Source organism: Dryobates pubescens, chromosome 4 (genome assembly GCF_014839835.1).
Source record: "Dryobates pubescens isolate bDryPub1 chromosome 4, bDryPub1.pri, whole genome shotgun sequence".
Classification (NCBI taxonomy): domain Eukaryota; kingdom Metazoa; phylum Chordata; class Aves; order Piciformes; family Picidae; genus Dryobates; species Dryobates pubescens.
In genome coordinates this window covers 7,690,391-7,716,332 of record NC_071615.1, presented here as the reverse complement: position 1 = coordinate 7,716,332, position 25,942 = coordinate 7,690,391, and the positions used below count along the sequence as shown (strand labels likewise).

General features: G+C 38.9%; 2 protein-coding genes across 2 annotated transcripts in view; both read left to right on the top strand.

Annotated features, from left to right (window-relative positions):
- Nucleotides 1-9,731, top strand: part of VWA3A (von Willebrand factor A domain containing 3A) — a gene marked incomplete at its 5' end in the record, with an annotated part of 25,115 nt that extends 15,384 nt beyond the window's left edge. Inside the window, 12 exon segments of the mRNA XM_054180277.1 lie at nt 205-295; nt 1,386-1,496; nt 2,245-2,342; nt 2,494-2,646; nt 3,328-3,436; nt 4,160-4,304; nt 4,786-4,930; nt 5,944-6,095; nt 6,946-7,072; nt 7,655-7,752; nt 8,504-8,567; nt 9,651-9,731. Of these exon segments, the coding sequence (XP_054036252.1) occupies nt 205-295; nt 1,386-1,496; nt 2,245-2,342; nt 2,494-2,646; nt 3,328-3,436; nt 4,160-4,304; nt 4,786-4,930; nt 5,944-6,095; nt 6,946-7,072; nt 7,655-7,752; nt 8,504-8,567; nt 9,651-9,731 (1,374 nt within the window).
- LOC104299164 (putative short-chain dehydrogenase/reductase family 42E member 2) lies at nt 8,496-25,942 on the top strand. Its single transcript, XM_054180412.1, has 14 exons — nt 8,496-8,567; nt 9,651-10,110; nt 13,095-13,271; nt 15,390-15,625; nt 17,775-17,870; nt 18,659-18,719; nt 20,772-20,890; nt 21,892-21,967; nt 22,148-22,230; nt 22,748-22,885; nt 24,126-24,191; nt 24,653-24,716; nt 25,384-25,457; nt 25,561-25,942. The coding sequence occupies exons 4-14, from the start codon at nt 15,395-15,397 to the stop codon at nt 25,762-25,764; spliced, it is 1,212 nt and encodes a 403-aa protein (XP_054036387.1). The 5' UTR covers nt 8,496-8,567; nt 9,651-10,110; nt 13,095-13,271; nt 15,390-15,394; the 3' UTR covers nt 25,765-25,942.

The window sequence follows — 25,942 nt, the reverse complement described above, 5'->3', positions numbered from 1 at the left end:
GATTAAATTGGCAAGATAATTAAAATGGAGCAATTAAAGTTACTTAACCTAGCAAGAAATTGCAAATTAATAATGGCAACCTCTTGACTTGTTACAAAAGGCAGAATAAAACAGGAACTGGAAAATAGTGAAGGGTAGTTTCAGTTCTGAATAATGCAATTATGACCCAACTGAAATGCATCTTAATGTTTTTTTATTACATAGTATATTAAAGGCAACCATGGTGCAGAGAGAAATGCTTCCTTAAGAGTACTGGCGTGGCGTCCTCCTAGTGCTAAAGCAGAAATTCCACCAGGTCTGTATGGCTTAGGGGCTTCTTGGCTTCAGTTTCTTTGGATTAAAAGAAAATACTAGACTTTCAGTTTTAGAAACATTTGCTATTTTAATTTTTAATCAGGCTAATAGGAAGCATTGTAGTTATTTGGAAATTTCTTCAGTGTGAGTTTTAGCTGAGGTGTATCTAGCTTGCTTTCAGGTTGTGAGCAGAACGAACACTGCACAGCTGTGTAACTATTTCCAGCTCTCATGATTGAATACCCAACCCATATCAAGAAACATCAATGTGTGTGGTGGAAAGTAGAGCCCTGCTTTGTTCCAAGCCATCATTAGAACCTCACTTCTCTTGGATTTCAATTCATACTCCCCTTTTATTTTTCCCTCCAAAGGCTCAGCAACTCAGAGATTTATTTTGTTATCAGTTCCATATATATAGTTGTGCTAATACTATTAGATTCCATTGCATTTAACATGCTGTTCCACTTGATTTATTTATGATCCAGTAATAAAGCAGGGGGAAAAACCCACAAATGTCAGACCATTTGAAATGCTGACTGCTGGCAACTGCTCCTGGTATATGAAACAGCTCTTAAATTTATTCCAGTCACTGTCAGTCCCTTGGAGTCCCTTTCCTTTCTGATCCATTTTTGTAATTTCCCTGTTTGTTCTTTGTATCTTCTCTAACATCTGCAAATCATGATGTACATTTTCTTGCATTGAGTCTTGAAATCTACTGTTTTATTGAAATGAGATTGTAGGTCTGTAAGCAGTAGTTACAAATCTGGATTCAGATTTGCTGCACTTAAGGTGCTTTGTACAGTATTAATCAGCTTTTCCAACAAATCCTGCTTGTTGTAAACCCCTAATATCTTCAAATGATGCCCTCTGGCATGCTTCCTGATGGCAGTTTGTATATTTGTAAAGGTTTTGGTTCCATTTCTATGGAAGCAGCATAAATAGTTCTGTAAGATGGATTTTTCTTAACCTAAGAAAAGCATTTAAAATTGTGCTCATAGGAAAGGATGAACTGAAGAGCAGTGCTGCAAGTAAGAGTGTAATCAAGTTGAAGTAAGTCTACATTGTGTTTTGTTTGGTGTTTTTAATTGTAGCACCAGCAATGAAAGAATGGCCTCATACTGAGAGTATACGAAGGCATAAACCAAGGAAGCAGCCAGAGTTTTCTGTGTCAGTGTTTTATACTGGCAGAGGAAGAAATGTGGGTATGTGTTAGTGTATGATGAGCAAAGCCTTTTTATTACCAGTGTTCTTCTGACAAAACTGTTAGGATGTTAAGTTGCTGATAATCATAGAATGGTCTGGGTTGGAAGTGACCTCTGAAGGTCATCTAGTCCCAACACTCTCTGCGGTCAGCAGGGACATCTTCAGATACATCAGGCAGCCTAGAGCCCTGTTGAGCCTTACTTTGAGTATCTTCAGGGATGGAGCCCCAACCACCTCCCTGGGCAACCTGTTCCAGTGTTCCACTACCCTCATGGTAAATCAGCGTGCTTTAACTAGTGGGTGGTAGTGAGTTTTAGTTAACGAACAGTGGTGGGGTTTTTTGGTTTGATGTTTGGGTTTGATGGTTTGGTTTGGGGTTTTTTTGGACCGCTTTTAATTTTGTTGGGCTCTCAGGTTTTTGGGGTTTATTTTCTTTGGGCTTTGGGATTTTTTGCTCAATGATGCTCTAAGGAAAAATGCTGCTGTCGTGGTTGAGATGATTAGAGAAGATTTGGTATGGAATTTCTTGAAGGAGACAATCTTTTAAAATAAGTGCCCCTTTTTTTTAATACTTTGATATAAAGAAACTTTGCCTTTTTTCCAGATGTGGGATTGTGTAATGCTGCCCTGTGAGGTTTGGGGGGTTTTTAGTTTTGTTTTTAATATTAACAGTCCTGTGTGATTCAAAAGAGCTGATTTGAACCTGGGGCTCCCTCCCAATATGACTTTGTTCATTTTCTAAACTAGGTACAGTGTACCATAAGTACCCACAGACCATGTGCACAAGAAATTCTGTTCCCTCTGTTACACTGCCAAAAAGAGAGGAAATATGTTCAAGCAAAGAGGTATTTTGCTCATTACTAATAAATGGCCATTTTAGAATCATCCATGTGAATTAATGTGAACAGGTTAATTGTGATTCTTTACAATGTATTATTACTTAAACTGTTCTAATATTTACTAACAACCAGTTGCTCCATTTGTTTGTCTTACAAGTGGCTGACCAAGTACAGTATTAAAAAGCTTCAACTGGAATTGCCCAGACTGGTGTTTGGTCCCAGCTGCACTCACCAAAACAGAACTGTGGAGGCTCTGCACAAGAAAGTGGCAGCAAAATACTGTGCTATCTTCCCTAGTGTTGAAATCAATGTAAGCATTTGCAGATGTCATACCTACAACACTGAAAGGCTTTCTGTTTCTTTAAGACAATTCATTTGGTCAAGATTTGTGCCTTGGTAGTGTGATGTTTCCTCCTCTATTCCCTGCTCTTTCTAAATCATTCCTCTGTTAGAAAGCTAGAGGAGATCCTTTATTCACCAGAACATACATTTAATATGTTTGAAGTGCAGTCTGCATGGAATCTTTGGAATGCCTGGCATTTCCCTCTGCTCATACAGGGTGAAAAAGAATTGTGAAATTTGGAGTAAAATTTGTAAAAATCACCTGTGAGTTGAAGCTGGGAAAGTGTTGGATCTTGATTGTTTTGATTTGTGTAATGACTGGAGAGAAGCATAACAATTTAAATTGAGGATATTACTGCTCTATCACATCTATACAACTGTCAGAAATAATGCAACAGATGCACCTGTCCAAATGATCTCATTTTGTTGTTCAGCACAACTGGCTGGCATGAGAACAGGGCTTTCCTAATTTGGGTAAAGCACTTACTTGGTGATTTGGAACAGTCACCACATTTTTCTTGCACTGTTTCATAGAGAGAAAGATGAAAAAACCTGATCTCCCTCATTTCTGATGCAGACATTGCATGTATAGCAGCTGAGCAAAAATCTCCTGAAGTAAAATGCTCTTGTACAAACTGAATTTCAACAGGGGGTTGTGAAGCATCTGCAGATCCAATCTAAAGAACTGGAAATCTACACTCAGCAACTGGAGAAAGTGCTGCAGCGCTATGTACAAAGAATACAGTGGCTTCTGTCAGGTACTGGTGTGCAGCTGGTTTTCTATAAAGAAGTGCTCTTATCTACTATTTCCAATAGAATAAATCTGGACATGAATCTGGACCTCACCTGTGATGCAGGGTCATCCATTTTGCACTTCATGGAAATTTTTTTGAGTACTTTTATGACAACAAAATCAAAATACAAGAGAATACAGCAGCTGTGTGGTTGACAAACATCTAGACTGCTGTGAAATAATTAGGGTTGTGATGTAAGTTTTCCCTTTTTGCATGTCCATGAATATAAGGTTTCTGGTGTCAGCAGCTTTCCATCATGCAATAACATGTACAGGCAAAATCAGCTTTTCTGTTTCTTTTGGTAAGGATGTGCCCTATTTAGAAGTTCAGCATCACTGCTGGTGAAAAGTATTTTCAGCCCTCTGTTGCTCATGAAGATCTTTGTTGGGAAACAGTTTTCTTTTTTTTTTAATTGGGTTTTAAAGTAGGAGCTACCAACTTTTTGATGCAGGTTGCTGCAGTTGGCTAGTAATTAATGTCTGACAGTGCTAGATTGGAAATGGCAGAAGATTTTTCTATTAGTAACCTTTGAACTACCTTGTTTCCACACAGATTTAGAATTTATTATGTATAAAATTGCCCAAAATAATCCCTAAAGGCTGCTGGGTTTACAGTATGTTCAATAAAAGAGTATGTTCAATAAAATAAGCCTGTGTAATGACAGTTGGTTTTAATGTTGTGGCCCAGGAAGCAGAAGGTTGTTTGGTACCATTTTAGAAGCAAATGTCTGTCTTATGATTGACACCTCTGGTTCCATGGACCCGTATTTGCCATGTGTAACGAAAGAACTCACCTCTCTTATCTGGGAGCAGCTGAGGAAAAATGATGTCAGGTATGATGAATGACAAATGAAAGACTGAAATTGGCACTTCTTATGTAACAAGGTTAATAATTACAAATAATACTGAAATGCAATCCAAGTAATTTTTATGGTAGAGTGTAATATGCATATGACATGAGCTGCTTGAGCTGTTCTTCTGATTAAACAACTACCAATTCTGAGCTCTTAAAATTTGAGCCTCATTTCCCATACCTAATGTTTTTCATGCTCCTGAGATCAGCATTCCCATAGATTTTCTTGTTTCTGACTCTTCTAACTTTTAAGACCTCAACCCACTACTAGGCTCTTGGTTGGAATTTTTGTTTGGGTGGGTTGTTTTTTGGTTTGGGGTGAGGGTAGTTGTTGGTTTGTTTAGTTGGGTTTTTTTCAATCAGATTTCTCTTTGTGTTTGGTGGAGTTTGGGTTTTCTAAATCAGTAGAAAACTGATAGTATTGATTAGGGTTAAATGTTGTGGAATATCTTTCTCCTCAGGTTTAACCTGCTGAGGTTTGCAGAAAACACAGAAAGTTGGAAGGAGCATCTTGTAGAGGCAACTGATGAAACATGTCATGATGCTGTGCAGTGGGTGTCCAGTTTTCAGGCTCATGGTAATACCTGCATCCTTATGGCTTTACAGGTTAGTAAATAATGTACTACATTTTGGAGAAGGCACCATGTCTTGTGGTGATAAAACACTTCCATCTGAGTGATAGTTCTTTAGGAAAATAAATTTGGTCAAAGCATACAACGTTTTTATATGCCAAAGCATTAACAGGACAGCAGACAAGCCACTGTTTCTGTCCCCAGGGCTTGTAGATACTAGTGTTGCTTATACTGAGTTTAAGAAAAATGTAAAGTATTAATGGTTGCATTAACATTCATGTTCAAAGAATACTGGAGAGAGAAAATAGCCAGTTGCTCAAAATGATGTTTCTGTACAGCTGTGGATGTAATAGGTTTGCTCTGAGCCAGCCTGGGGTTTCAAAGAAGCAGTGTTGGAATCACCTGGACATTGAGTACAATTCCTGGACATTAGTAACAGATGAAGAAACTTTTCTTCTACAAAAATCTCAGTGTAGAAATCAACTATTAAAAATAATCTAAAACATAGACTGCAAGAACTTGCAATTTCATGAGCTGTAAAATTTGAATCAAAAAAGAAATACTGCCTGAAATGAATGACTCTATTTGCAGACACTCTTGCTGAATCTCCTTATAGATTTTATGGAATTCATCATGAATCAGGTCTGGTGAAACTCTAAGGCATGTGTGTGTGTGTGTGTGTGTTACAGAAATGTCCACTGGGTCAATTACCATGGCAGGTTTTCATAATGTAAAAAGCCAACTCCTAATGAGCTTGATTTTCAGACTTTAAGCATCTTTAACTCCCACAAAATCTTCTCCCAGCAGTTCTCCAAAACCACTTAATTTGCTTTTTTTTTTAAAATGAGCCAGGTTTCAGTGATTATTTTCAGTGTTTATTTTCACATTGCTATAATTGATCTTTCATATGTAGTGAAAAGGAAAGGACAATATTAACATGATGTGGTAAATATAAAACTATATTAAATCCCTGAATAGTGTTTTCAGTTTCATGTGTAACTTTTCTATAAATGTACTCATTATTTATGTTTCTTTCCTGCTTTTCAGAAAGCTCTCAGTTTCCAAGGTGTAGAGGCACTGTATGTATTGACTGATGGAAAACCAGACACCAGTTGCAGTCTGATTTTGAAAGAAATTGAAAGACTGAGAAAGAAACAAGACATTAAAATCCACACCATTTCTTTTAGCTGCACAGACAGGTACATGATACTTTGCCAGAGCAACAAAATCTTTTAAATGACTGATTTGTTTGTTGTTAGAAGGCTGTGTTACTAAGATGGGCCACATGCTCAGTTCACTGGACATGAAGTTTGAGCTCAGTGTTCATACATGTGGTAACTGGCTCACTCAGGTAACTGCCACATGTCCTTCACCTGCCGTAGCTTGTGTCCTTGTTTTCACATGCACAGAGAAGCGATAGGCATCACTGCTCTACTGCACTGAGGTGAATCCTGTACTGTTATCATTAGTTTGTCACATTCACGTCCCTATAGAGGCTTAAAAACACCCTGACACGCTGACCTGGACTGGAATCAGGACCACTAGAAAGATGGCAATACCAGCCATGGGCTGAATGTATATCCCTGATGTTCCTTCTCAAGGATCTTTGCATGGTTGAGAATTTGGGACTCTGAGATGGTAACAGAAAGTGTGTGCTCCTCTAAATTCTTACTGAGGGCTGTGCCTGTGTGATGGCAGGGAGCAGATGTCCAAGCAGACCTTCAGCTCTTCAAGCTTTTTAGACTAGGTGCATGTCAGTTCTGCCACCTCAAAACACAGCAGTTGTCCCAGGTCTTCAAGAACTCAGCCTTTCTATTCTTGAATTGAATACAGCATGTCCAAAACCAGACTGTCTTGGAGCTTTATGCCAGTGAAGCAGTTTATATTCTTCATTAGCAACTGACAATTAGTAGTTAGACAGAAGTTCATAGTAAAGTTCTCCAAACTCCTTTTTTAAATGCAGTATTTCCAAGGAATTCTTAGAAATTGTTTTTCTCTTTCTTTCAGGAAATTATTTCTCTGAGTAACTTATTAATTTGTTGTTAACAGAGGAGCTAATGAATTTCTGAAGAAGCTTGCTTCCCAAACAGGAGGGCGCTACCACTGCAGTTTTGGAGATGTGGATGGACAATTGGCAGCACAAAGACTGTTGACAGAGGGGTTTGATGATGAAGATGTATGTTATTTGGATTGGATTTTTTGGCTTTGGTTTTGCCTCCTATCAGCTTAGTACTTCAGCAGCAGTCAAACGGCATTTAAAAAGGAAGATCATGAGAAACATTAATAAGGACTCCTAAAATAGTTCGTGTTGAAACCTAAAGGAGGTACCTGAGTACCTGGCTTTCCCTCTCTGCTAGCTGTCTTGGTCAGGTGACAGAAGCCATAAAGGAAGTATACAGTGTCTGAAAAAGAAGCAGGGGGGAAAAAAAGAGACTTTTTATCTAGGCACTGTGTTTTTTAAACAAACTTCAGCTTTTACTGTGCCTTCTGCTCCCCACCATCCTGTCCTTCAAGATGTCATTTTACACAGAAGGTCCAGCTGGAGACCTCAGGGATTGCCACAGCAAAATGTATCTTAGCAAAAAGTAAACAGAGCTGTACTCAAGCTTGCTCTGCTCTCCTCTTGGAAGATCAAGACCTTCTCTGCAAGTGGATAGGAGAAGAGATTTAGAGTTTAGGCTCAATTAATTAGGTTGATTGAATTGGAAAATAATAAATAGGCGCAAGTTGATGTAGAATATTCTAATTCTGTTTTCAGGATCCTGTTTTCCCTTACTTTGAAGGAGATGATTTAAAGAAACTTACACAAGAAGTAGCAAAAGCTAGAAGTTTCTTAAAGCAGGCAAAATCTTATAGGTGAGTATTTCTCAAGAATCTTTCAATATTTGCCTTTTTTCTAATTACTATTTCATGGAAGGAAGACAGTATCTAACTTCTGGTGTCTGCTATTTAAAATAGAATTGGTGTTTCTTTCCTTGTCCTGTCAATTTTCCTTCTCTTTTTGAGGCTTGGAAAATGACATGCAAGCAAGCTGTCTGCCAGCTGTCTGCCTCAGAGAGACTTAGTTTTACAAAATTAGCTACCATTGTAGTAAAGGTTTTAAGCAATTCTAACAATCATTTAAACCTCAGGGTTTTCACAGTTGTGTAACAGGTAACAGGATGATGTGACACCAGGAAGTGGTATCCAAGCAGACTCCAAACCAGCAAAGTTATTTCCCAGAGGCAGCATAGCCCTGTTGGCACTGAATGCCATCTATAGCTCAGTAGACAGAACTGGCTTGGGTAGCATAGCATTCCCTGCTGCTTCTGGTATCATTCAGAGCTCATTTTGATACCACCCTAGAACTGAAGTGAAGGACAGATCAATTGTACTGATCCTTAACTTAGTTGTTACACTTCCTGACTACCAACCCAGAACCAGAAAGCACCATTTCTGTAGTAATAGCAGCCAAAAGTACTTGCAGAGAACTTCAAAATTCACTGTACCTCCTGAATGAAAAGAATTTTTGTCACACAGGGCCATGGCTAAACAAAGGCACAGAGGTACTAAATGTCTGTGTGGAAAGCTGCTGTAATTCTGGAGATGTTGTTTTTCTTTCAAACAGGTTATTGCTTCAGAAATGGAATAGAAACCAAAAGGAGAATTCTGGCTTTTAAGAAAGTGCTCAGGTAAACAATCACCACAATAGATCCCAGTTTATATCTAGTTCATGTATTTCAGTGAAAGGATAAGTATAACTTCATATCCACAAAGAACAGTTCAAAGAGAGCTAACTGTGTTGGGGGGGAAAGGAGCAAGGCAGATGTGTGTTTCTAGATATTAATGGTTTAGCTCTTTCTAAGAGCAAACATCTCAGCACATTAGAGGATTAGAAGCAGATGTAATGGCTGTAATAACAATTGCATGATTTATCAGTTAAATAAACAAGGCTGACTGAAAAAAGATCCCCACAAACAGTAAAGACAGCCTCAGCAAACACTGGACTACTGTTAAAAAGTTGTGGGAGAGGCATCTGGACAAATAAAACCTCTCATGGAGCTTCAAATTGGCAAAGTAAAACTTACAGAAGAGAAATTGCTGGGCAAAAGTAGTTTCTCAGGATTGAATGGGAGAATCATTTGTCACAAGAGTTGTTTGGGGGAGCGAGGTGGGACGTGGGCATGCAGACAACTGCAAAAGTTAGACCTGCCAAGATATTCATCAAGGAGCAGGTGTAAGGCAGATTCATAGTGAGGCTGGGTTTTAAATCCTTGTTTCTGTAGCTGTACTTTGTATTTTGGTTTACAAACATTGCCCAGTCTTTCAAAGAGAAGGGGGGAAAAAGTCCAGTCAGGCCCACTGGTTAAGATTGCTTGATTCAGTGGGGAATGGCACCTGGAGCCTGGTGAAGTATGTGCAGAATTTGGCATAGAAGGGCTGATCACTAAGGAGAGCCAACAGATTTATAACTGTCCTGTACTAGCCAGAAGGTTGTTACAGAGATGTGAAGACAGAGGGTAGTGTTCCACAGCCATCTCTCTTCCAGTCTTCCAGGATAAACATAGAAGGTGTTGCTTGCACAGTGTATTGGAAGACATTCCTGCCAATGTACTTCAGAAAGAACATAGCATTATAGCACAACTAAACAGAGAAGTAGGGAAAATTGTAAGTTCAAGTTAATGTATGTTGGTTTTCCATGACACTTTTGTGAGCCTGTGCAGGTTATATACTTTGACTGTATTTTAAAAGCTGTTTATGTGCTTGACTTTTAGGATTATATTTTGGATGAAGAAAAGATGCTGAAGAGGTTTGGAGCGGTACCATTAGCCCACATCTTTTCAAAGTGTGCTTAAAGCTTCAAGCAAAAAGAGGGAAGATGTAATCTTTGCTGCCTTTCAGCTTCTGGCATGAGAAGTTACACAAGTGCTGCTGACTTACATCACTTCAGGCTTTGTAGGAGTCAGTGTAAATCAAGCCCTTGAACTCTCCAAAGACTAAACATAAAACAATCATGTAGTTTTATAGGAATAAGAAAACAAATTAAAAATGAATAGCACAATGATAAAGTATGTATTTTTATTGTTTTTACCTGCTGTATGAACCAGGAGAACAGGAATATGGATCCAGAGTTTCCTGTAGCATAATTTTTCAAACTAGAAGGGGGATAAAAGGAAAGAAGAACAGCTGAGGCTGCCCTCAACCTTCACTGCTTCAACCAGACCCTCCTTAATAGTGAGTATAAGATCTAGCAGTGCTCCTCTCCTAGTTGGCTCATCTGCCATTTACATCAAGAACCTATCATCAATGCACTGGAGGGACCTTCTGGGCTGTGAAGGGCTTGCTGAGGAGGCCTTCCAGCAAATATCTGTGTAGTTAAAATCCCCTAGGAGAACCAGGGCCTGTAATTGTGAGGCTGCAGCAAACCCAAAGTTAAACAGGAGAGGGGCAAGAGCAAGAGAAGAAGAGCAAGAGAGAACAAGCTGTATTGTCTGATTATATAGATATTTGCAGGAGGATGGGATGGATAAAAATATTTGTAATATATTATGTCCAACCCCCTGGGGACCATCCAGGCCCCTGGTACTCTCTAGTACTGTGGAGGACTTTTATTTACTATAGACACTAGTCCACAACCTGTAACACCTTGTTTTGAGGATGATTTGGTTTGTAGTCACAAAGAGCTGAAGTACCTTCAGTCAGAGCTATTTGCATCTTACTACAGATCTGTCTAGTTTTCTTTGGGGTTGCAGAGGGGATCAGCAATTTGGTATGCTGTACAAACGAGTCTGGCCACTCTTGAGTTCATGTGATTGTGTCAGTACCTATGACTGGGCATCTGGATGTGAGCAGGGACACAAGGAGGTGTTCAGACACACAATGAGTCTAAACAACTTCACTCATTTAGGGCTCAGATACAACATTTTTAAGAAGTGAAATGAAAAGTATTTTTATGCTGCAGTTTTTCAGCAAAATCTTAACTTAAAGAGAGAGCATTGTCCCTTAAGCTTTTCTGCAGTTGTGCCCTTGGGCACTGTAGAACATCCCATCCTGCCTGTGACTCAGGCCAAACATCCGGCTGTCATTTCGACTCAGACCGCTCTCTACCCGTGTATGCTTTGGTTACGTCTCTTGTTAAAGGTTCCTTCCTGCATAGCATCTCCCACACAGTTAAAACCCCTCATTCAGGTTCCTGTTTACCTCACAGCTGGAGCATTGCTTCTGGTCTGTGGCCTGAAAATGCAGACCTGTGAAGTTAATGAGACCTGCTGGATGAAAGAGACAAAGCCCAAATCTCCACACATCTGTCTCCTAGGCCATGATCTAACATCTCTCTGTGGTCCAGTACTCGGCACTTGTGCCCACAGAACTAGCATGGGGACAAGTGTTCCTTTGTGTACTGAAGGCATGTAGTGTCTTGTCTTTCTTATGGCCCAAGTCCTGCTCACTCTTACTCAATCCTGATTTATCCACGGATCTGCCAGCATGTGATTTGAAGTTGGCTTGTGTAAGTTTACTGTATTCCTCTATGAAACAGCACAATTACCTTCAGCATTGCTTTACAGTCTGGATGTAACAGTTTGATAAGACAACAGTTCAGAAATGTGAACATTCTCTGTGTGAATAAATGGGCAAACTCCTGGCACCTTCTAGGTGTTTTTTATGCAGTTATCTCCTAGAAGTACTGGTTCTGTTTGTTTCTGTGTGCCTTCGTGAACTGAGTGGATATAAAAGTAGATAAGAGCAATGTAGACTTGTGATTCAAGACCACAAGAAAGCTTAACTCTAGCTGCTGTTTCAGAAAGATTTAGCAGGAGGCTAAATATGAACAAAATATGGCCAGCCCTCTTCATTAAAGATAGGATACTAAGCACAACAGGAGAGGTTCAAAATACCAGTTCTGAAAACTCATCTGAGGTGTCTCCTTCTGGCTAAGGTGGAACCCAAAGCCAAGTTGAAATACTCTTTGTTGATTTTCACTGAGCAATGAAAAGCTCTGAAAATGAAAAACTACAAATGAGATGGGCAGCTGCTGCAGCTTGTGGAGGAGTTCTGTGGTAGTCCAGGGCCAGAAAAGCCACTTTCTTTCTTGGATTAAATGGTAAAAGCCATCAGTGCTGTGGACAGCTCAAAACAGAGAATTTGTTATTCCTGGGGTTTCTGCTCCAAATTGAGTTTGTCATTCATATGACAGCCTGAGGAGTGCAGATTGGCTTCAACAGATTCAAAAGTTCTAATGCAGGCTACAGGGACTTAGGTACATGTATGTTATGCTAAAATACATTGGCTTAGGTGTCAGTTTGAGTTCTTGTCAGCACATGAACATTAAATTACATTACATTTAAATTGCAAAGTCGCCTATGAACTTGAGGTGTTTCTAACATACCAACATTTAAAATTGTAGTCATTTATATTTAGATTTGGGAGTGTTTCTTGAGCATCTTAACCACTGCTTTGAGACCTAATGTTAGACACACCCAGTTAAAAACGTTGGCTTCGATTTCTCATTGTTGAATTTGCAGAAGGATGTGTGTCCTTTAAAATCTTAGGATTCAAAGGCCTCTCTGATTATTAATAATTAATCACTAATTTTAAATGCATTATTTAATAGCAAATCACCGTTTCCTGTTCTGTTGCATGCCAGTTAGTCTGCTGCCTGTACTTCATTTGCATTGGGAGCTGGTGAACAGCTCTCGTGCCAACGGTTAAGCCTCTTTGCAAACACCTGATTGAGTTGGAGATGAAGACAGAAAAGTCAGGTCGAAAGTGCTAAGTACCACTGCCAGACAGGATTTTTGTTTCTTGGTCCAAATTTAGATCAAAAACCAAAGGTAGGAGGAGAAAGTACATTTCCATTCATTTCCTTTCGCTCTGCTGCTAGATGAGACCTACCAAAGTTTCACACAGCTTGGAGAGGTTTCCTTTTAAATGTTACTGCTAAGAATTTCTTTCCTGTTTTTCTTTACTAAAAAGCCCTTTTCTCTCTATTTTTTAAAAGCAATGTGAGATACTTCAGTAATCTAATTACATTTATCCACAGGATGATGGTACCAATAGTATATTGGTGTTGTCTAGTGTCTTAGCAGTACTTTTACCAGGCAGCATTAAGAGATACCATCCTGTTTAGAAGGGTCTGGTGTGCAGAAAAGATTTAATGCTTTCCTGAAAAGGAACGTAAATTACGTACAAATTAAGCCCTGCCCTTTTCTGGCTCCTAGCCCAGACACTTAGCTACAAAGGAGCAGGAACAGCAAAAGGACTTGAGCACACATGAACATCTTGGCCTGAGCATACCTGATGCCCTTGTGATACTGATTGTCCAGCAAAGAGAAGTCTCACCAGCTTATTGGACAGGAAGGACTGGGAGAACACCAACATCCAGGATTCTACCAAGGGTATTTATTATTTCTTTAGCTATTAAAAAAAACCTGAAATGTTTGACTCCTAACTTTTTCTGGGAAGAAATTTCTGTGTTTCTAATATTTGAAAGGAGAGACCTGAGAGCACCTCACCGCGTGCACTGCGTGAGATGCAGGATGCATTAATAAATCAGAATAGCTCCTAGAAATTGAGAGAAACAAGGCAGATACTCATTCTGGAAATCAGCATTTTCTTACAGGAATTTGATTCAATTCAAAATTTGCTGATAATTTGAGAATGCTTCTCCAATTCCATGAAGCAGATGAATACAATCATCTAGTAGTGCTTTTTAAGGAAGAGTTTTCTAGCCAAAGTTTCAAGATTTTCTAAATAGGATCTTTGGCTTACTCAAATTTTAAGCAGCTGTTAAGAAAACTATCCAGATACACAAAATTCATTTAAATAGGGATTTTGAGTATTTCTTTGTGATAAGCTTGACCTTAGTTCTTAATGCAGTATATAAAAAGATGTCTTCTTACAGAAGACAAGGGCAAAGTAATTTCACATGGCTTAAGCTGCTACATAGCATGCTCTAGAGATGCAGATCTGAATTTCCTTGATTGAACAGGCAAACATACTTGGGTTAGTTTTATGATGTTAGTTCTAATGTAATTGTTGTTTGGAAATGTGGAATATTTTTCACTTTGGAAATGCCTGGATATTTTTTGGCATAAGGAGCTTGTGTTTTCCACTGTCATGTCACTCAGCTCGTGGAATTTACTGAGCTGAAAGAAACGAATGACAGCAGGAAGAGTCTGGTGCTGATTTTCCCTGGGTCTGAAATCCAAAAAGCAACATAACAAAAGAGAAAAAATGTCACAAAATTACAAAAAATTAGGCAATGGCCAAAATATTCTTTAACTTTGTGTACCAGGGACTGCATTTTTTGCTACTTTTCAAGTTATTTTTTGGTGTTGCCACCCCGAAAGTGATGCAGCTGACAGTTACCAGTCATGCATAGTCTCTGCTGAACCCTGGTGTAAATGACTGAGCAAACCATGGTTGATTACCTGTGCCCAGCTGGTGGAAGATGATGTACTCTCATGTGAGGGCACATTGCTATGGGGACCCACTTGAGCTATGAGAAAACCATAACAATCTGCAGGAAATGGGTCTGTATTCCTACATTAGATCCACAGGCACCCAGTTTGGCTTAATTGGACAGATTCCAGACGTGTTTATCCTGGATTTCTATTTGGGGATTTAAGAGCCTACATCCTAATGTGCAAAGGCCATGCAAGGAATCATGACAAGAGGGGCTGTCTCTGGGGGAAAACGAACTGGACTAATGTATCAGGATATATTGTGACCTGGAATGACAGACATTTTAACTGGAAAATACAAGGGAATTTCTAAAGAAAAGTGATTATTGTGGAATAAACTCATTTTAAAGACAGAACAAAGTGTACAGGTGGGTAACCATCACAGAATCATAGTTTAATCAGTACATGAATTCAAAGGGAAGAATGGCTTCTCTCTTCTGTTCCCTGTCAGTTCAGCTGCATATGAGAACAGTATGGACACAAGTTAGTAAGAGCTAGACTGAAAACTGAATATCTTTAGTGTGTAATCAGAAAAGTTTGGTGACAAAAGTGAAGAACTGGGACCCAAATGTGAAATACAGTGGATTTTAAAAGTAGGATCAATCCTTTCTTACATTCCTTATAATTTTTTTCCCTGAGTGGTGGGATAACATCTGTTTGGCATTAATGTATCAGAAGTCAGTGAGTTCTCAAGGATAAAACATTTGATACACCAAGCATTCAAAACTTTAATCAGATCTGTTAAAGGTAGGTAAGTAAAATGTCTCTAAGATCCTGTGATTTCACTACTGTATAATATGAGACTTGTGGGTGTGAGGAAAGGAGTAAATCTTAGAATATAAAAATATTCAGACTCATTACTCACTGTATATGAAAACCTCACCAACAAAAATTAGGAGTTTATACATTTTAAACATGTTAAGGTAATTAAAAGATGTATGAATAGAAATAGTATAGTCACAAAAGGAGCCCTGTAAGCTGGAAGTTACTGGAATGACCCAGATCTCACAGGATTATGCAGGAATTTTCAAGAGATCTTCTATCTTGCAGTCGTGATGCAAGAAGGATCCACAGAAGAGCTCCACAGCAGCCCACCATGTGAAGGCAAACTAAAAGAGCACGCTGGACCACTGGTGAACAGAAACAGGAAGACATTGGTGACAGGAGGTGGAGGCTACCTGGGATACAATCTGGGATGTGCTCTTGTTAGGTCAGGAATTGCTGTTGTTTTGTTTGACATACGGAAACCTAAATGGGAAATTCCAAGTGGAGCAGAGTTTTTTGAGGTATGTTGAAATTGCATATTTAACACCTGTGAAATACAAGCTGGGAGTGTGTCGAGACAGGCAAGCATTGGCTGTCCAGTATCCTTTCCAGTACAAGAAGGAAGGGCCATCAGGTGAAATGAGGAGGAATCAGTTCAGTACAAAAACAAGTTATTTTTTTATGCAATGGGTATAAGGCATGTACAAAGCCTTGCCAAAAGATTTAGTTCCATTGGAGGTAACTAAATGGGTAAAAACAAAAAGGCTAAAGAAATCATCTGAATGAAAATACTTGGAGACTGGAAGAGTATTCTGGGGGGAAGTGTCATATATGCTTGTCCTGTGCCTGCTTTTCATAGGGCACCCATTTGTGTGCATTAATTCCTTTTGAATTTATTATGTCTGCCAATGAGGGGGAATAAAAGAGACCTCAAATACTCGATAGCTCACAGCGTTCTGTGCAGGACAGCATCCCCTCTAATCCCTGATGTGGGGAGCACCAGCTCCTCACATCTGCTTCCACCCACTCATGTTTGGGGATCTGTGTGCGCAAGGGCATGCCAGCACCTTCTGCACACTCCAGTCATCTGGCACAAGTTCTAGCTAGACACAGGGTATCATTCAGCTGATCTTGTCTGAGCACTTGGCATAAGAACTCCTAGACACCATCACAAGAACTATGAAGTTGATGACAAAGCTAAAAGTGTTGATGGGATCTTTGTCCCAGGGGTTATCAAGGTGATGCAAGTTTTTCTCCTGGCTACATCACCGGGTGGGAGAAGGGGCAAGGGAGGCAAAGTGGAATATAGCACTGCTTGGCATGGCTGTGCAGTGAGCAGAATACCAGGCTGAGCAGATCTTTTGTTTGACCTGGGATGGCTGTTCTTAAATTCATAAACAGCTTTCAGAGAATATGGAAGAGAGAGCAAGTATTACTGAGGAACCATTAAAAAACCATAAGCTTGATTTGTTAATGGTATAAATCCATATAATTTGATTTAAGCTGATGGATGATGGCAATTTACATTTTCTAAGGGAGACCTGAGATCTAATAAACAATCTTCTGAGAACAAGGGGGGTTTATAATTCAATTTTAAAAGACTAAGTATTACAAAGTATTGGTGAATTGCCTAGAAAATGAAACTACGGAGTCCTATTAAATGAAGTCATAAATCACTTCAGAGCTCTGAGCCCTGATCTGCTGATTGCTAATACTGTTTATACTTGATTGAAGGTAGGAAGTGGAATTCAAATGTATCTGTGAAACACTTTGGCAACCTCAGAAGAAAAAAAAAAAAAGAAAATTAAAGACTGCTTAGATTACCTCTTAATATTACTTCCAGATGTTTCTTATGTGATTATTCTATTGATTCCATTACAGTAAATTAAACAATGCCTACTATTTTGATATATAATGCTGAAAAGAAAGGTGTTATATTTGTCTTGGTATCTATATGTATATAGGCTATCATTTATGTAGTATTACCTGGGATACAAAAATGCAATTTAATATTCTAAACACACAGCATTTGATACTAGATAGATTGTGGTTGTGTTTAATACAGTGTAGGCTTCAGCAGTATAGTGCAGTTCATGTCATGCAATTACAGTACACTGATGTATGCTGATATCCTTTTAAATGCATAGGGTGTATGCTCTTTGGGTTTAATGTTGTACAAAACTGTAACTAAATTTATCATCTAGTGTGCATAAAATAAAGCTTAGATGGGCAAGGAGACCTTTGTCCACTTTGCACAAGGTGGATGTTTACGTTCTAAGAAAAGGGGTTCTCTTGTTTGGTGATTCCATGGTAAACAGCTCAACCCTTCCTGCTCTGATTTATTGTCCTTGGGGCTTGATTCTCCAGCCCTGAAGCAGAAGCTGCTCCCATTCAAGTCAAACAAGTTTTGCCAGCCTGCAGGCTGCAGGACTAAGTGTGAAAATACGCATTATAATTGAAGACAAGAAGAGTCGTATTTGTTTTGCAATAAAATACTGACAAAATTCTTACTCACGGGTTTTTCTTCATGTCTAGAATGTTTTATTTAATGACAGATAAGTGGTGTGAAAAACAGATCGACATTACTATAGATTTTCCTTAATAGTCATAGTTAATACTAATTCTTTAGAACTCCAGCAGCCAAAAATCCATTCTTTTCTCCTTTTACAGGGTGATGTGAGGGATTACAAAGCAGTGTTCAAAGCATGTGAAGGGGTTGACTGTGTTTTCCATGTGGCTGCATGTGGCATGTCAGGATTAGAACAAGCAAGTACAATTTTTCCTAACTTTTTCCTTTGTTATTTTTGTGAAAGCAGAGCTTTGCCTGCATGTAGCAAAGAATGTAATTATATGACAGTTATGTAAGACAGAAATTAGTTATAAAAGTCAGGTCATCTACACAGGCAACAAGGGAGGTATCCCTTAAATAATAAAGCGTGAAACTAATGTGCTACACAAAATACTCTGGAGAAATGAGATCATAGATGTAAAAGCTTGGATAAGAATGCAAATCCTTCTTCCTTGATCTGAAGAATTGTGACAGTATTGCTGTAGAAACAATATCTGTGGATTTTCCTGTGAACACATAAATCATGAAGAAACAGACCAGCAGCTCAATATCGTTATGCTAAGTAAGAATGATATTCAGAGAGGGCGTTATCAAAAGAAGTCATGCAGCTACTGATTTATTTCCAGGAACGGGACAGATTGCCACTGGAACACGAACTTGTGAAAACCTAAGGGAGCATAAACCCAACCAATAATTCCCACCTTTTTGATCATGGATTGTCTATGCTGTGACCAAACGAAAATGAAGCATTGTCATTTCTTTTCAGATGCATTTTATTGTTAATTTTTCCACTTTACTTGCTCACACACTGAGCACCACCATACAAATGAGAACTGCTGGAAATCACTGTATGTCAGAAGAACAGAGAACTGTAACACATACCACCCAAAACAGTCACAGCTGGTTTAGATCTGGCAATTTTAACAATTGTATTGTGAATGTGACTTGTTCAATTAATTAGATGTTGTGCAAACTCTGTTTCTAGCTTCAAAAGAAAGATCAGATTGAATCCATAAACGTTGGAGGCACAAAAATAATAATTGATGGTATGTACCTGGATTTTTCTTTCTTTGCATCTGAGACAGACATGAATGAAACCCCCTTCTAATTGGATGATTCCTGTGTTGATAGTAAAATTAGGCTCTTCTTTCTCCCCTTTCAGAGTATGATATAAAGCTAGCAGTAAAGTCCCCTAATAGATTTGCCACTGGATTCAATTTGGGATAGGTTTTCAAGCTGGACATTATCTGTTGGCAGACCAACTTGAACTCTTCTCCATGTACTGGTTACTTTTCCCCTGTTACTCCATGTGATTTCATCACAGGAATTACATGAGAGAGATGGTATTGTTTGTTGTGGTGTAAATATTTTGTAACAGGAGTCATAGGTGTGCTATTAGGACATTAATATAGGCAATTTTCTGTGCTTTCTGATCATCTTAACTGTGATCCCGATTTATAATATACTAATTTTTAACTTCTGTGTCTGGAAAACATCAGTTGATTTCTTTCTGTATATGTAGTTCCAGAAGGATCATTTCAAAAGTGTAAATACCAAAGCTACTTCATCTTTGCTTGTTGCTCAAAAAACAAACGGGCAGGAAAAAAAGGCAGAAATAATTAGAGTGAAATGGTAGGCAAGTTAAATGAGTTAGAGAAGAAGTTGCCACATATTCCCTCCTTCTTACTCCAACCCCTGAACCCACAGGAACATCCCATGTCAAATTTCCATAAGCTCCCAACAAAGAAGGAATCTGGGAGGAGCGTGAACCTGTTAATCTACTTTTTAATAAATAGATTTTATTATTCTATTTTGTTCCAAGTATTTACAACACACTCATTACATTCATTATTTTCAAAATAAGCCAATGAGCCAACTGGAATGAGTGCTCTGTAGATTGTACAGATTCCTGACTTTGAATATTAATTCACTGAAACTTTAGGAGCATTGTTAAATCAAAAGGAAGTTTCTGTTATTCAAGTTTGCAGTGACTTATATGCAGCAGAATTTAGACATAATATCTTAACACCCAACTGGAATCCATAATTAGACTTTGTTTGGTAAATAATATTAATTTCAGTTGTTTTTAAGGTACTGATTATACACTAACAGCCTGTGTTTCCTGCTAACATGTCATTTGTCACCTATGAACAGATTGAGACAAGCGCAGTTGGGTCACACACAGGAGAGAGCTGGCACATCTTAGATGGCTTTGGTTACTTGCAAAAGCATCCATAAGACTGCCTACTGCTCACTGCTAAAAGAAGGCAAAACATTTGAGCTGCCTTCCAATACATGAAGGGATCCCACAGGAAGGCTGCTGAGGGACTTTTCATAAGGGTGTCTAGAGACAGGACAAGGGAGAATGGTTTGAAGCTGAGGGGAGAACAGGGTTAGACTGGAGCTTAGGAAGAAGTTCTTCTGTAGGAGAGTGGTGAGACTCTGGAATAGGCTGCCCGGGGAGGCTGTGGATGCCTTCTTGCTGGAGGTGTTCAAGGCCAGGTTGGATGAGGCCTTGAGCAGCTGAGTCTAGTTGAGAGGTATCTCTGCCTATGGCAGGGAGGTTGGAGCAGTCCTCTCTAAGGTGCCTTCCAGCCTGAGCCATTCTATGATTCAATGATTCTATGAATAGTGGTCCACAGACAGGCTGCTCTCTACAGTACTACCCCTACAGAATGAAGCAGGGAGTTCTCAGTTTGATCACAAGAAATGTTTGTGCTCATCTCCTTTTTATTCAGTTTGTAAAATGAACATCTTTTAAGAAACATTTCTGAGATAAAGCAGGAATTTCACACACCTCCACACCAAGATAATTCCTCTATACAGCTGATGACTACCATCCAGTGGTGATATGATAGTTGCAGGTACCTGATCATGAAATGTGTGGTGACCACAACGTGTAGCGTTTACATAGTAGGCATTTGGGATTACAAACTCCAGCTGAATGAAAGATAATATTATATTAAATGCTAAGGTAATGTTACATTTAAAGTATTAACTCTGCTATAAAAGTAATTTTTGTTTTCAAAAGGAGAAGCTATTCATGTGTTGTTTCTCACTCTTTGTATTAAAATGATTTATTTTGTATACCCTTTTAGTCTGCAAACAAAGGAATATCCCTAGACTAATCTATACCAGTACAGTGAATGTTGTATTTGGAGGGAATCCTATTGAAGAAGGAGATGAAGAAACTGTACCATATTTTCCACTGGAAAAGGTACTTTATTCATGTGATGAACCCTAGACAAGACTGGCTGCGACTCTGTCGGTGCCTCCTGAGATACTGAGCTGGAGATGTCAGTTTCTGCACAGCCTGCACAGCACCTCAGACTTCTGAGAAAGCATTTCAGGAATTTACAATTAGTTGTATATGGATGAGCTCTAACCATGTGTTTTAGCTAATGGTTATCATGCAGTAGTGTGAGCAGCAGAGGTAGATAGGGCACAAAGGGATGTGGAGAGGTGAATGAAACTACCTGAGAGCAGAAAAACTTTCCGTGGTGAGATTTTTAGGTGCCTTTTGAAACATAAAGGCTGGCAACACAAAGTTCAACAGATACATAAATAGCCTTGTGTGGATGAGTAATCACTAAACCAGCCTGTGAGAACTGTATTCAGAATTACAGTGTTTAAACACTTGAGTGCAATTATTCAAGGTACAGCTGGGAGGGCATTATTTATGACTTCTCAAATAGCTTCAGCAAGAGAGTGAAACAATTTGAGGAAAGTTGAAATTTTGAATTTCTTATTTAACCTATTGCTTTAAAAGTAATTTTCCAATTCAAAATGGATGGTGGTGTTTTTTTTCAAAACAAAATTATCTGACCCACCAGAACATTTGGGTTGATATTAATTTTTTCAGTACATCCAACATATAAAGGGAGTTAAGTAGATACTGGTGGAGTTAAATTCACTCTGAAGCTAAGCTTGTGCAATTAAAATGTAAGTCTGATATGTAGTTATGTATAATATGTAAGTCTTTGTCAATTAAAATGTAAGTCTGATATATAGATCTGTATATGTAAGTCTTTGTCATAAAGGAAGTATATACATACTATACCATGTCATTATTCTATTATATATCTTGTCATGTTTAGTTTTACTCAATTGATGTCTACAAGCTGGCTAGATTTAAATGTAATCAGACATAAACAGTAGCTTTGCCCTTACAGATGCAATGATGAGATTAAAATTATCATATTCTGCCTTTCTTTGCAGCAATTTAATCATTATTCTAGAACAAAGGCAATTGCAGACCAAATGATTCTTGCTGCTAATGGAACTTTGCTCAAAGGTACATATAAAACTTCTGGGGTTTTCCTCTTAGTAGTAGTGCTAATGGGTAGCCTGTTCTCAGGTTACTCATTTATCAATAAATAGTACCTTTTAAATTAACTGAATTTAGTTAACAATACATGTCAGCATATGTTGATACCAAAGCTATCTGAGAATCACATTTTGTTCTCTCTCCAAGGAGGGGATAAGCTCCACACTTGTGTGCTTCGTCCACCAGGCATATATGGACCAGAAGAGCAGCGGCACCTGCCACGAGTAGCCGTATGTGTTATGTAGTCAGCTCTGGAGGACACTACAAGTAGTTGTAAGGGCATAGCACAAGTGGAAGTATCACTATTACAGTTGTTAACAATTCCTCTGGGAAGACTGTTGTGAAAGCTTGGTGACAGGGCACAACAAATAGCATGATGTGAGCATTGCAGAAATGGCAAGGATCAAGCTGCACTTTTACAGATTTACAGACTGCATCAGGTTGGAAGGGACCCTTAAAGGTCATCTTGTCCAAGCTCCCTGCAGTGAGAAATGCCATGGTAATGGAAATGTTATCTTTTAAATAGACACTTGAGTTTCATCCAGACACTGTAATGTCACCGTATTTCAACGCTGTGTATCAGTGCAACAGCCCTGGGTTTATAAAACCACCAAGTAGTAGTTTGGCCTTGTGCTGTAATTGCACACAAATACAGCAAATTCCAAATGTGCATCTTAGCAAAAATGAGTGCATCATACTGCCTCATAAAGGGAACACATAGCTATTTCACATTTTCTGTTTCTACAGGTAAACATCCAGCGGAGACTGTATAACTTCAAGTTTGGGAATCACAAAGTTCAGATGAACTGGGTCCACATAGGAAATCTAGTGCAAGCTCACTTACTAGCTGCTGAGGCTCTCACCTCTGAGAAGCATTATGTAGCTGTAAGTAAACAATATGAACATTGTGTGCCAGTAGATTTAGCTCTCAAATAGGTTTGATTTTTGGCTGGTTTCAGACCAAAGATTCTCCAAAAGGTTGTGTGCTAAATTCTCCAAAATGGCATGTGGCTCCACAAGCAGTGCAAATGCAAATACATTCTGCTACTATCTTGATGCTGGGGGGTTTTCTGTTTTGAAAATACAGTATTTCCTGTTTGATTAAGGCAAATCCTATTTCAGTATTTCTAACCAAGTTGATCTATTCACCATCACACAAATCTATATAGTCTGTTACTATTTTGAAAATAGATTCTGATTCTAGATGCCATATTCTGAGGCACTCCAGTTTAACTTTCAGGGTTGAAAATTCCAAAAAGAGATCTACAAAATTCATGTACAGTTTAAACAGGTTTTCCCTTTTCTTCTACTGGTCCTAACTGCAACAACAGCCTGGGGACTGTGAAGCATTACAGAACTGACAGTCTTGCAGCAGCTGCTACTTTCACAGTTCATGAAGGCTCCAGCTTCATTTATATTGGTAGGAACATACAGACAGCAGGTACATCTGAACATCCCTCTCTGTGATGTCAACTAGTTAAGTGCTTGGAAGCTACAAGGCTGTTGTAGAATGATGTAATGCCCAGACTCCCAGGGTCTGAGTGGTTGCTCAGGTGTTCATAGTGCTCCACAGTTGGACAGACTCCTCATCCAGAGCATAGTTGTCAAGGAAGTATTGTCTGCACATTTATAAGGCTGGAGGAAGACAGATTGGGAAGTCAAAAGTGGATTAGGCACTCTGACATGTCCCATGGAATGTATATTTTGAGTTTGTTTTAATCAGGAAATTAGCTAGAGTTAGAACTTCACCTCAAAACCTGTGTTTGTTAAATGCCATTGATGCTGTCATTTATGTTGAACTCATGAAGATAGCTCTGTCCCCTGCACATTATGCCCATGCACTTAGTGCCCTAACTGTTGGATTACTACAGAGTGAAATCAAAGTCTGATCTACATTACACCATAGTCAATCATGATCATCTCTACTACCATCCAAAAGTATGAGGAATAATTGAGATCACAGTGGAGTCCCATGAAGGCAGTTTGCTGAGCTGATTTGAATGCATTCACCAGAAGCATGCTGGTGTCTTACCCATAAAATCCAGACAGATATGTAGGTATGAGAAAGAAAATGCCATCCCATGTAGAATGTTTTCCTAATTGTTTTTCTCTGCTCCTTGAACAGAGTGGTCAGGCGTACTACATACACGATGGTGAGAACGTCATCTTCTCGGAGTGGATAGTCCCTCTGGTGTGTAGTGCTCATGCATCTAGCTGTAATGCACTCTAAGGGCCCTAGTCACAGCCTTAACTAAATGCAATTCAGTGCATGTTAATTACTGAATTATTTAACATTGAAGTCAGTCCTGTTCTCCCTGCGTATCCTAACATTCCACTGGCTTTAAATGAAGATCTGGATATGCGTAACTGGAATTTGGCCTTTACTGTTGTGAGAGAACTTAGCTGAGAGGTATGGAACAGCAGCATTTCTGTACCATGAGCTTGCAGTGCATGAAAAGTTGTACTATTAGCATCTGGCATCCTTTTGTAACCATTGTTTATTTCTTTGTTCTGCCATCAAGTGCAGCATTTAAAGGAAGCCCTTTTAGAATCATATCTTAAAAGCTTAAAAAGAGGCAACTTTTTTTTCCATTTTTATGCTTTGCTGACACCAAATATTCTGTTATTTTCTCCCTTGTATACCCCTTCTAGTTTGAAAAATTAGGCTACAGGAAACCCTGGATCCATATTCCTGTTCTCCTGGTTCATATAGCAGGTAAAAGTAATAAAAATACAGACTTAACCATTGTGCTATTAATGTTTTACTTTGTTTTCTTATGCCTGTAAAACTGTATTATTGTTTTATATAATGCAGGGACTCAAACTGTAGGAACTGCCTAACTTCAAATTATTCTAATTAATATTAATGTGAAGGGCAAGTGGAAGAAGGACAGAGCCAGGCTCTGCTCAGTGATGTCCAGTGACAGGACAAGGGGCAGTAGGTGCTAGCTGAAGCAGAGGAGGTTCCACATGAACATAAGGAAGAACTTTTTCAATGTGAGGATGTCAGAGCCCCAGAGCAGGCTGCACAGAGGGGTTGTGGAGTCTCCTCTGGAGACATTCAGACCCACCTGAATGCATTCCTGTGTGATCCTGCTCTGGCAGGGGCATTGAACTGGATGATCTTTTGAGGTCCCTTCCAGCCCCTAACATTCTGTGATTCTGTGTGCAATAATAATCTCTTATGCCATTTGGCATTAATGACACTAGACAAAAGCTATTAATACATTCAGTCCCTCAGGTACTTCATAAATTAAACAATGCCTTCTACCACCTAAATAACATCCTCTGGTATCAGTAGGAATTACAGGATGTGCAATGTCAGCATTATCTCAGTTTATTGTTATCCATCTGTCTCATTAAGTAACTTTCCTGTTTCACAGCTGCTGTGATGGAGTATCTGCACCTGATACTAAAGCCATTTTTTAGCTTTACCCCTTTCTTGACAAGGAATGAGGTAAATACATATTTCTCTCTCTATATATATATGGGTATTTTCATCCAAGTTCTAGAAAACAAGTTATTAAGGTCACTTCTGTAACTGTCCTTTTGGATTTTAGGTGTGGAATGTTACTGTAACTCACACTTTCCGAATAGACAAGGCAAGAAAACAGCTTGGTTACAATCCAAAGAAATTCTCATTTGCTGATTCTGTGGATCATTACCTGAAAACAAGACCTGCTTGCCAAGAAGATCACACACTCCTTAAAGGGATCTTTGCTTTTGGCATTTTGTTGAGTTTGATCATTCTTTCTTTCTTCTAAAACAACTACCCACCTGTTTCAGAAAACTGGCTTTTGTTTTGGAGTATTAATGATCTGGTCATAGTACATTCCTCAAAAGTATGGATGTTTTCTTCATGATGATGATGCTAATGATGGCATCTTTCTGGAGACTGAAAATACAGGACACATCAGGAACTATTTGCAAAGGACAATGCAG

Bases quoted from the DNA above. Each gene is read 5' to 3' on its own strand.
- LOC104299164 (XM_054180412.1), top strand. From the start codon at position 15,395: ATGCAAGAAGGATCCACAGAAGAGCTCCACAGCAGCCCACCATGTGAA. The intron at 20,891-21,891 runs GTACTTTATTCA...CTTTCTTTGCAG, and splicing joins CATATTTTCCACTGGAAAAG to CAATTTAATCATTATTCTAG. The intron at 24,192-24,652 runs GTGTGTAGTGCT...TACCCCTTCTAG, and splicing joins CGGAGTGGATAGTCCCTCTG to TTTGAAAAATTAGGCTACAG.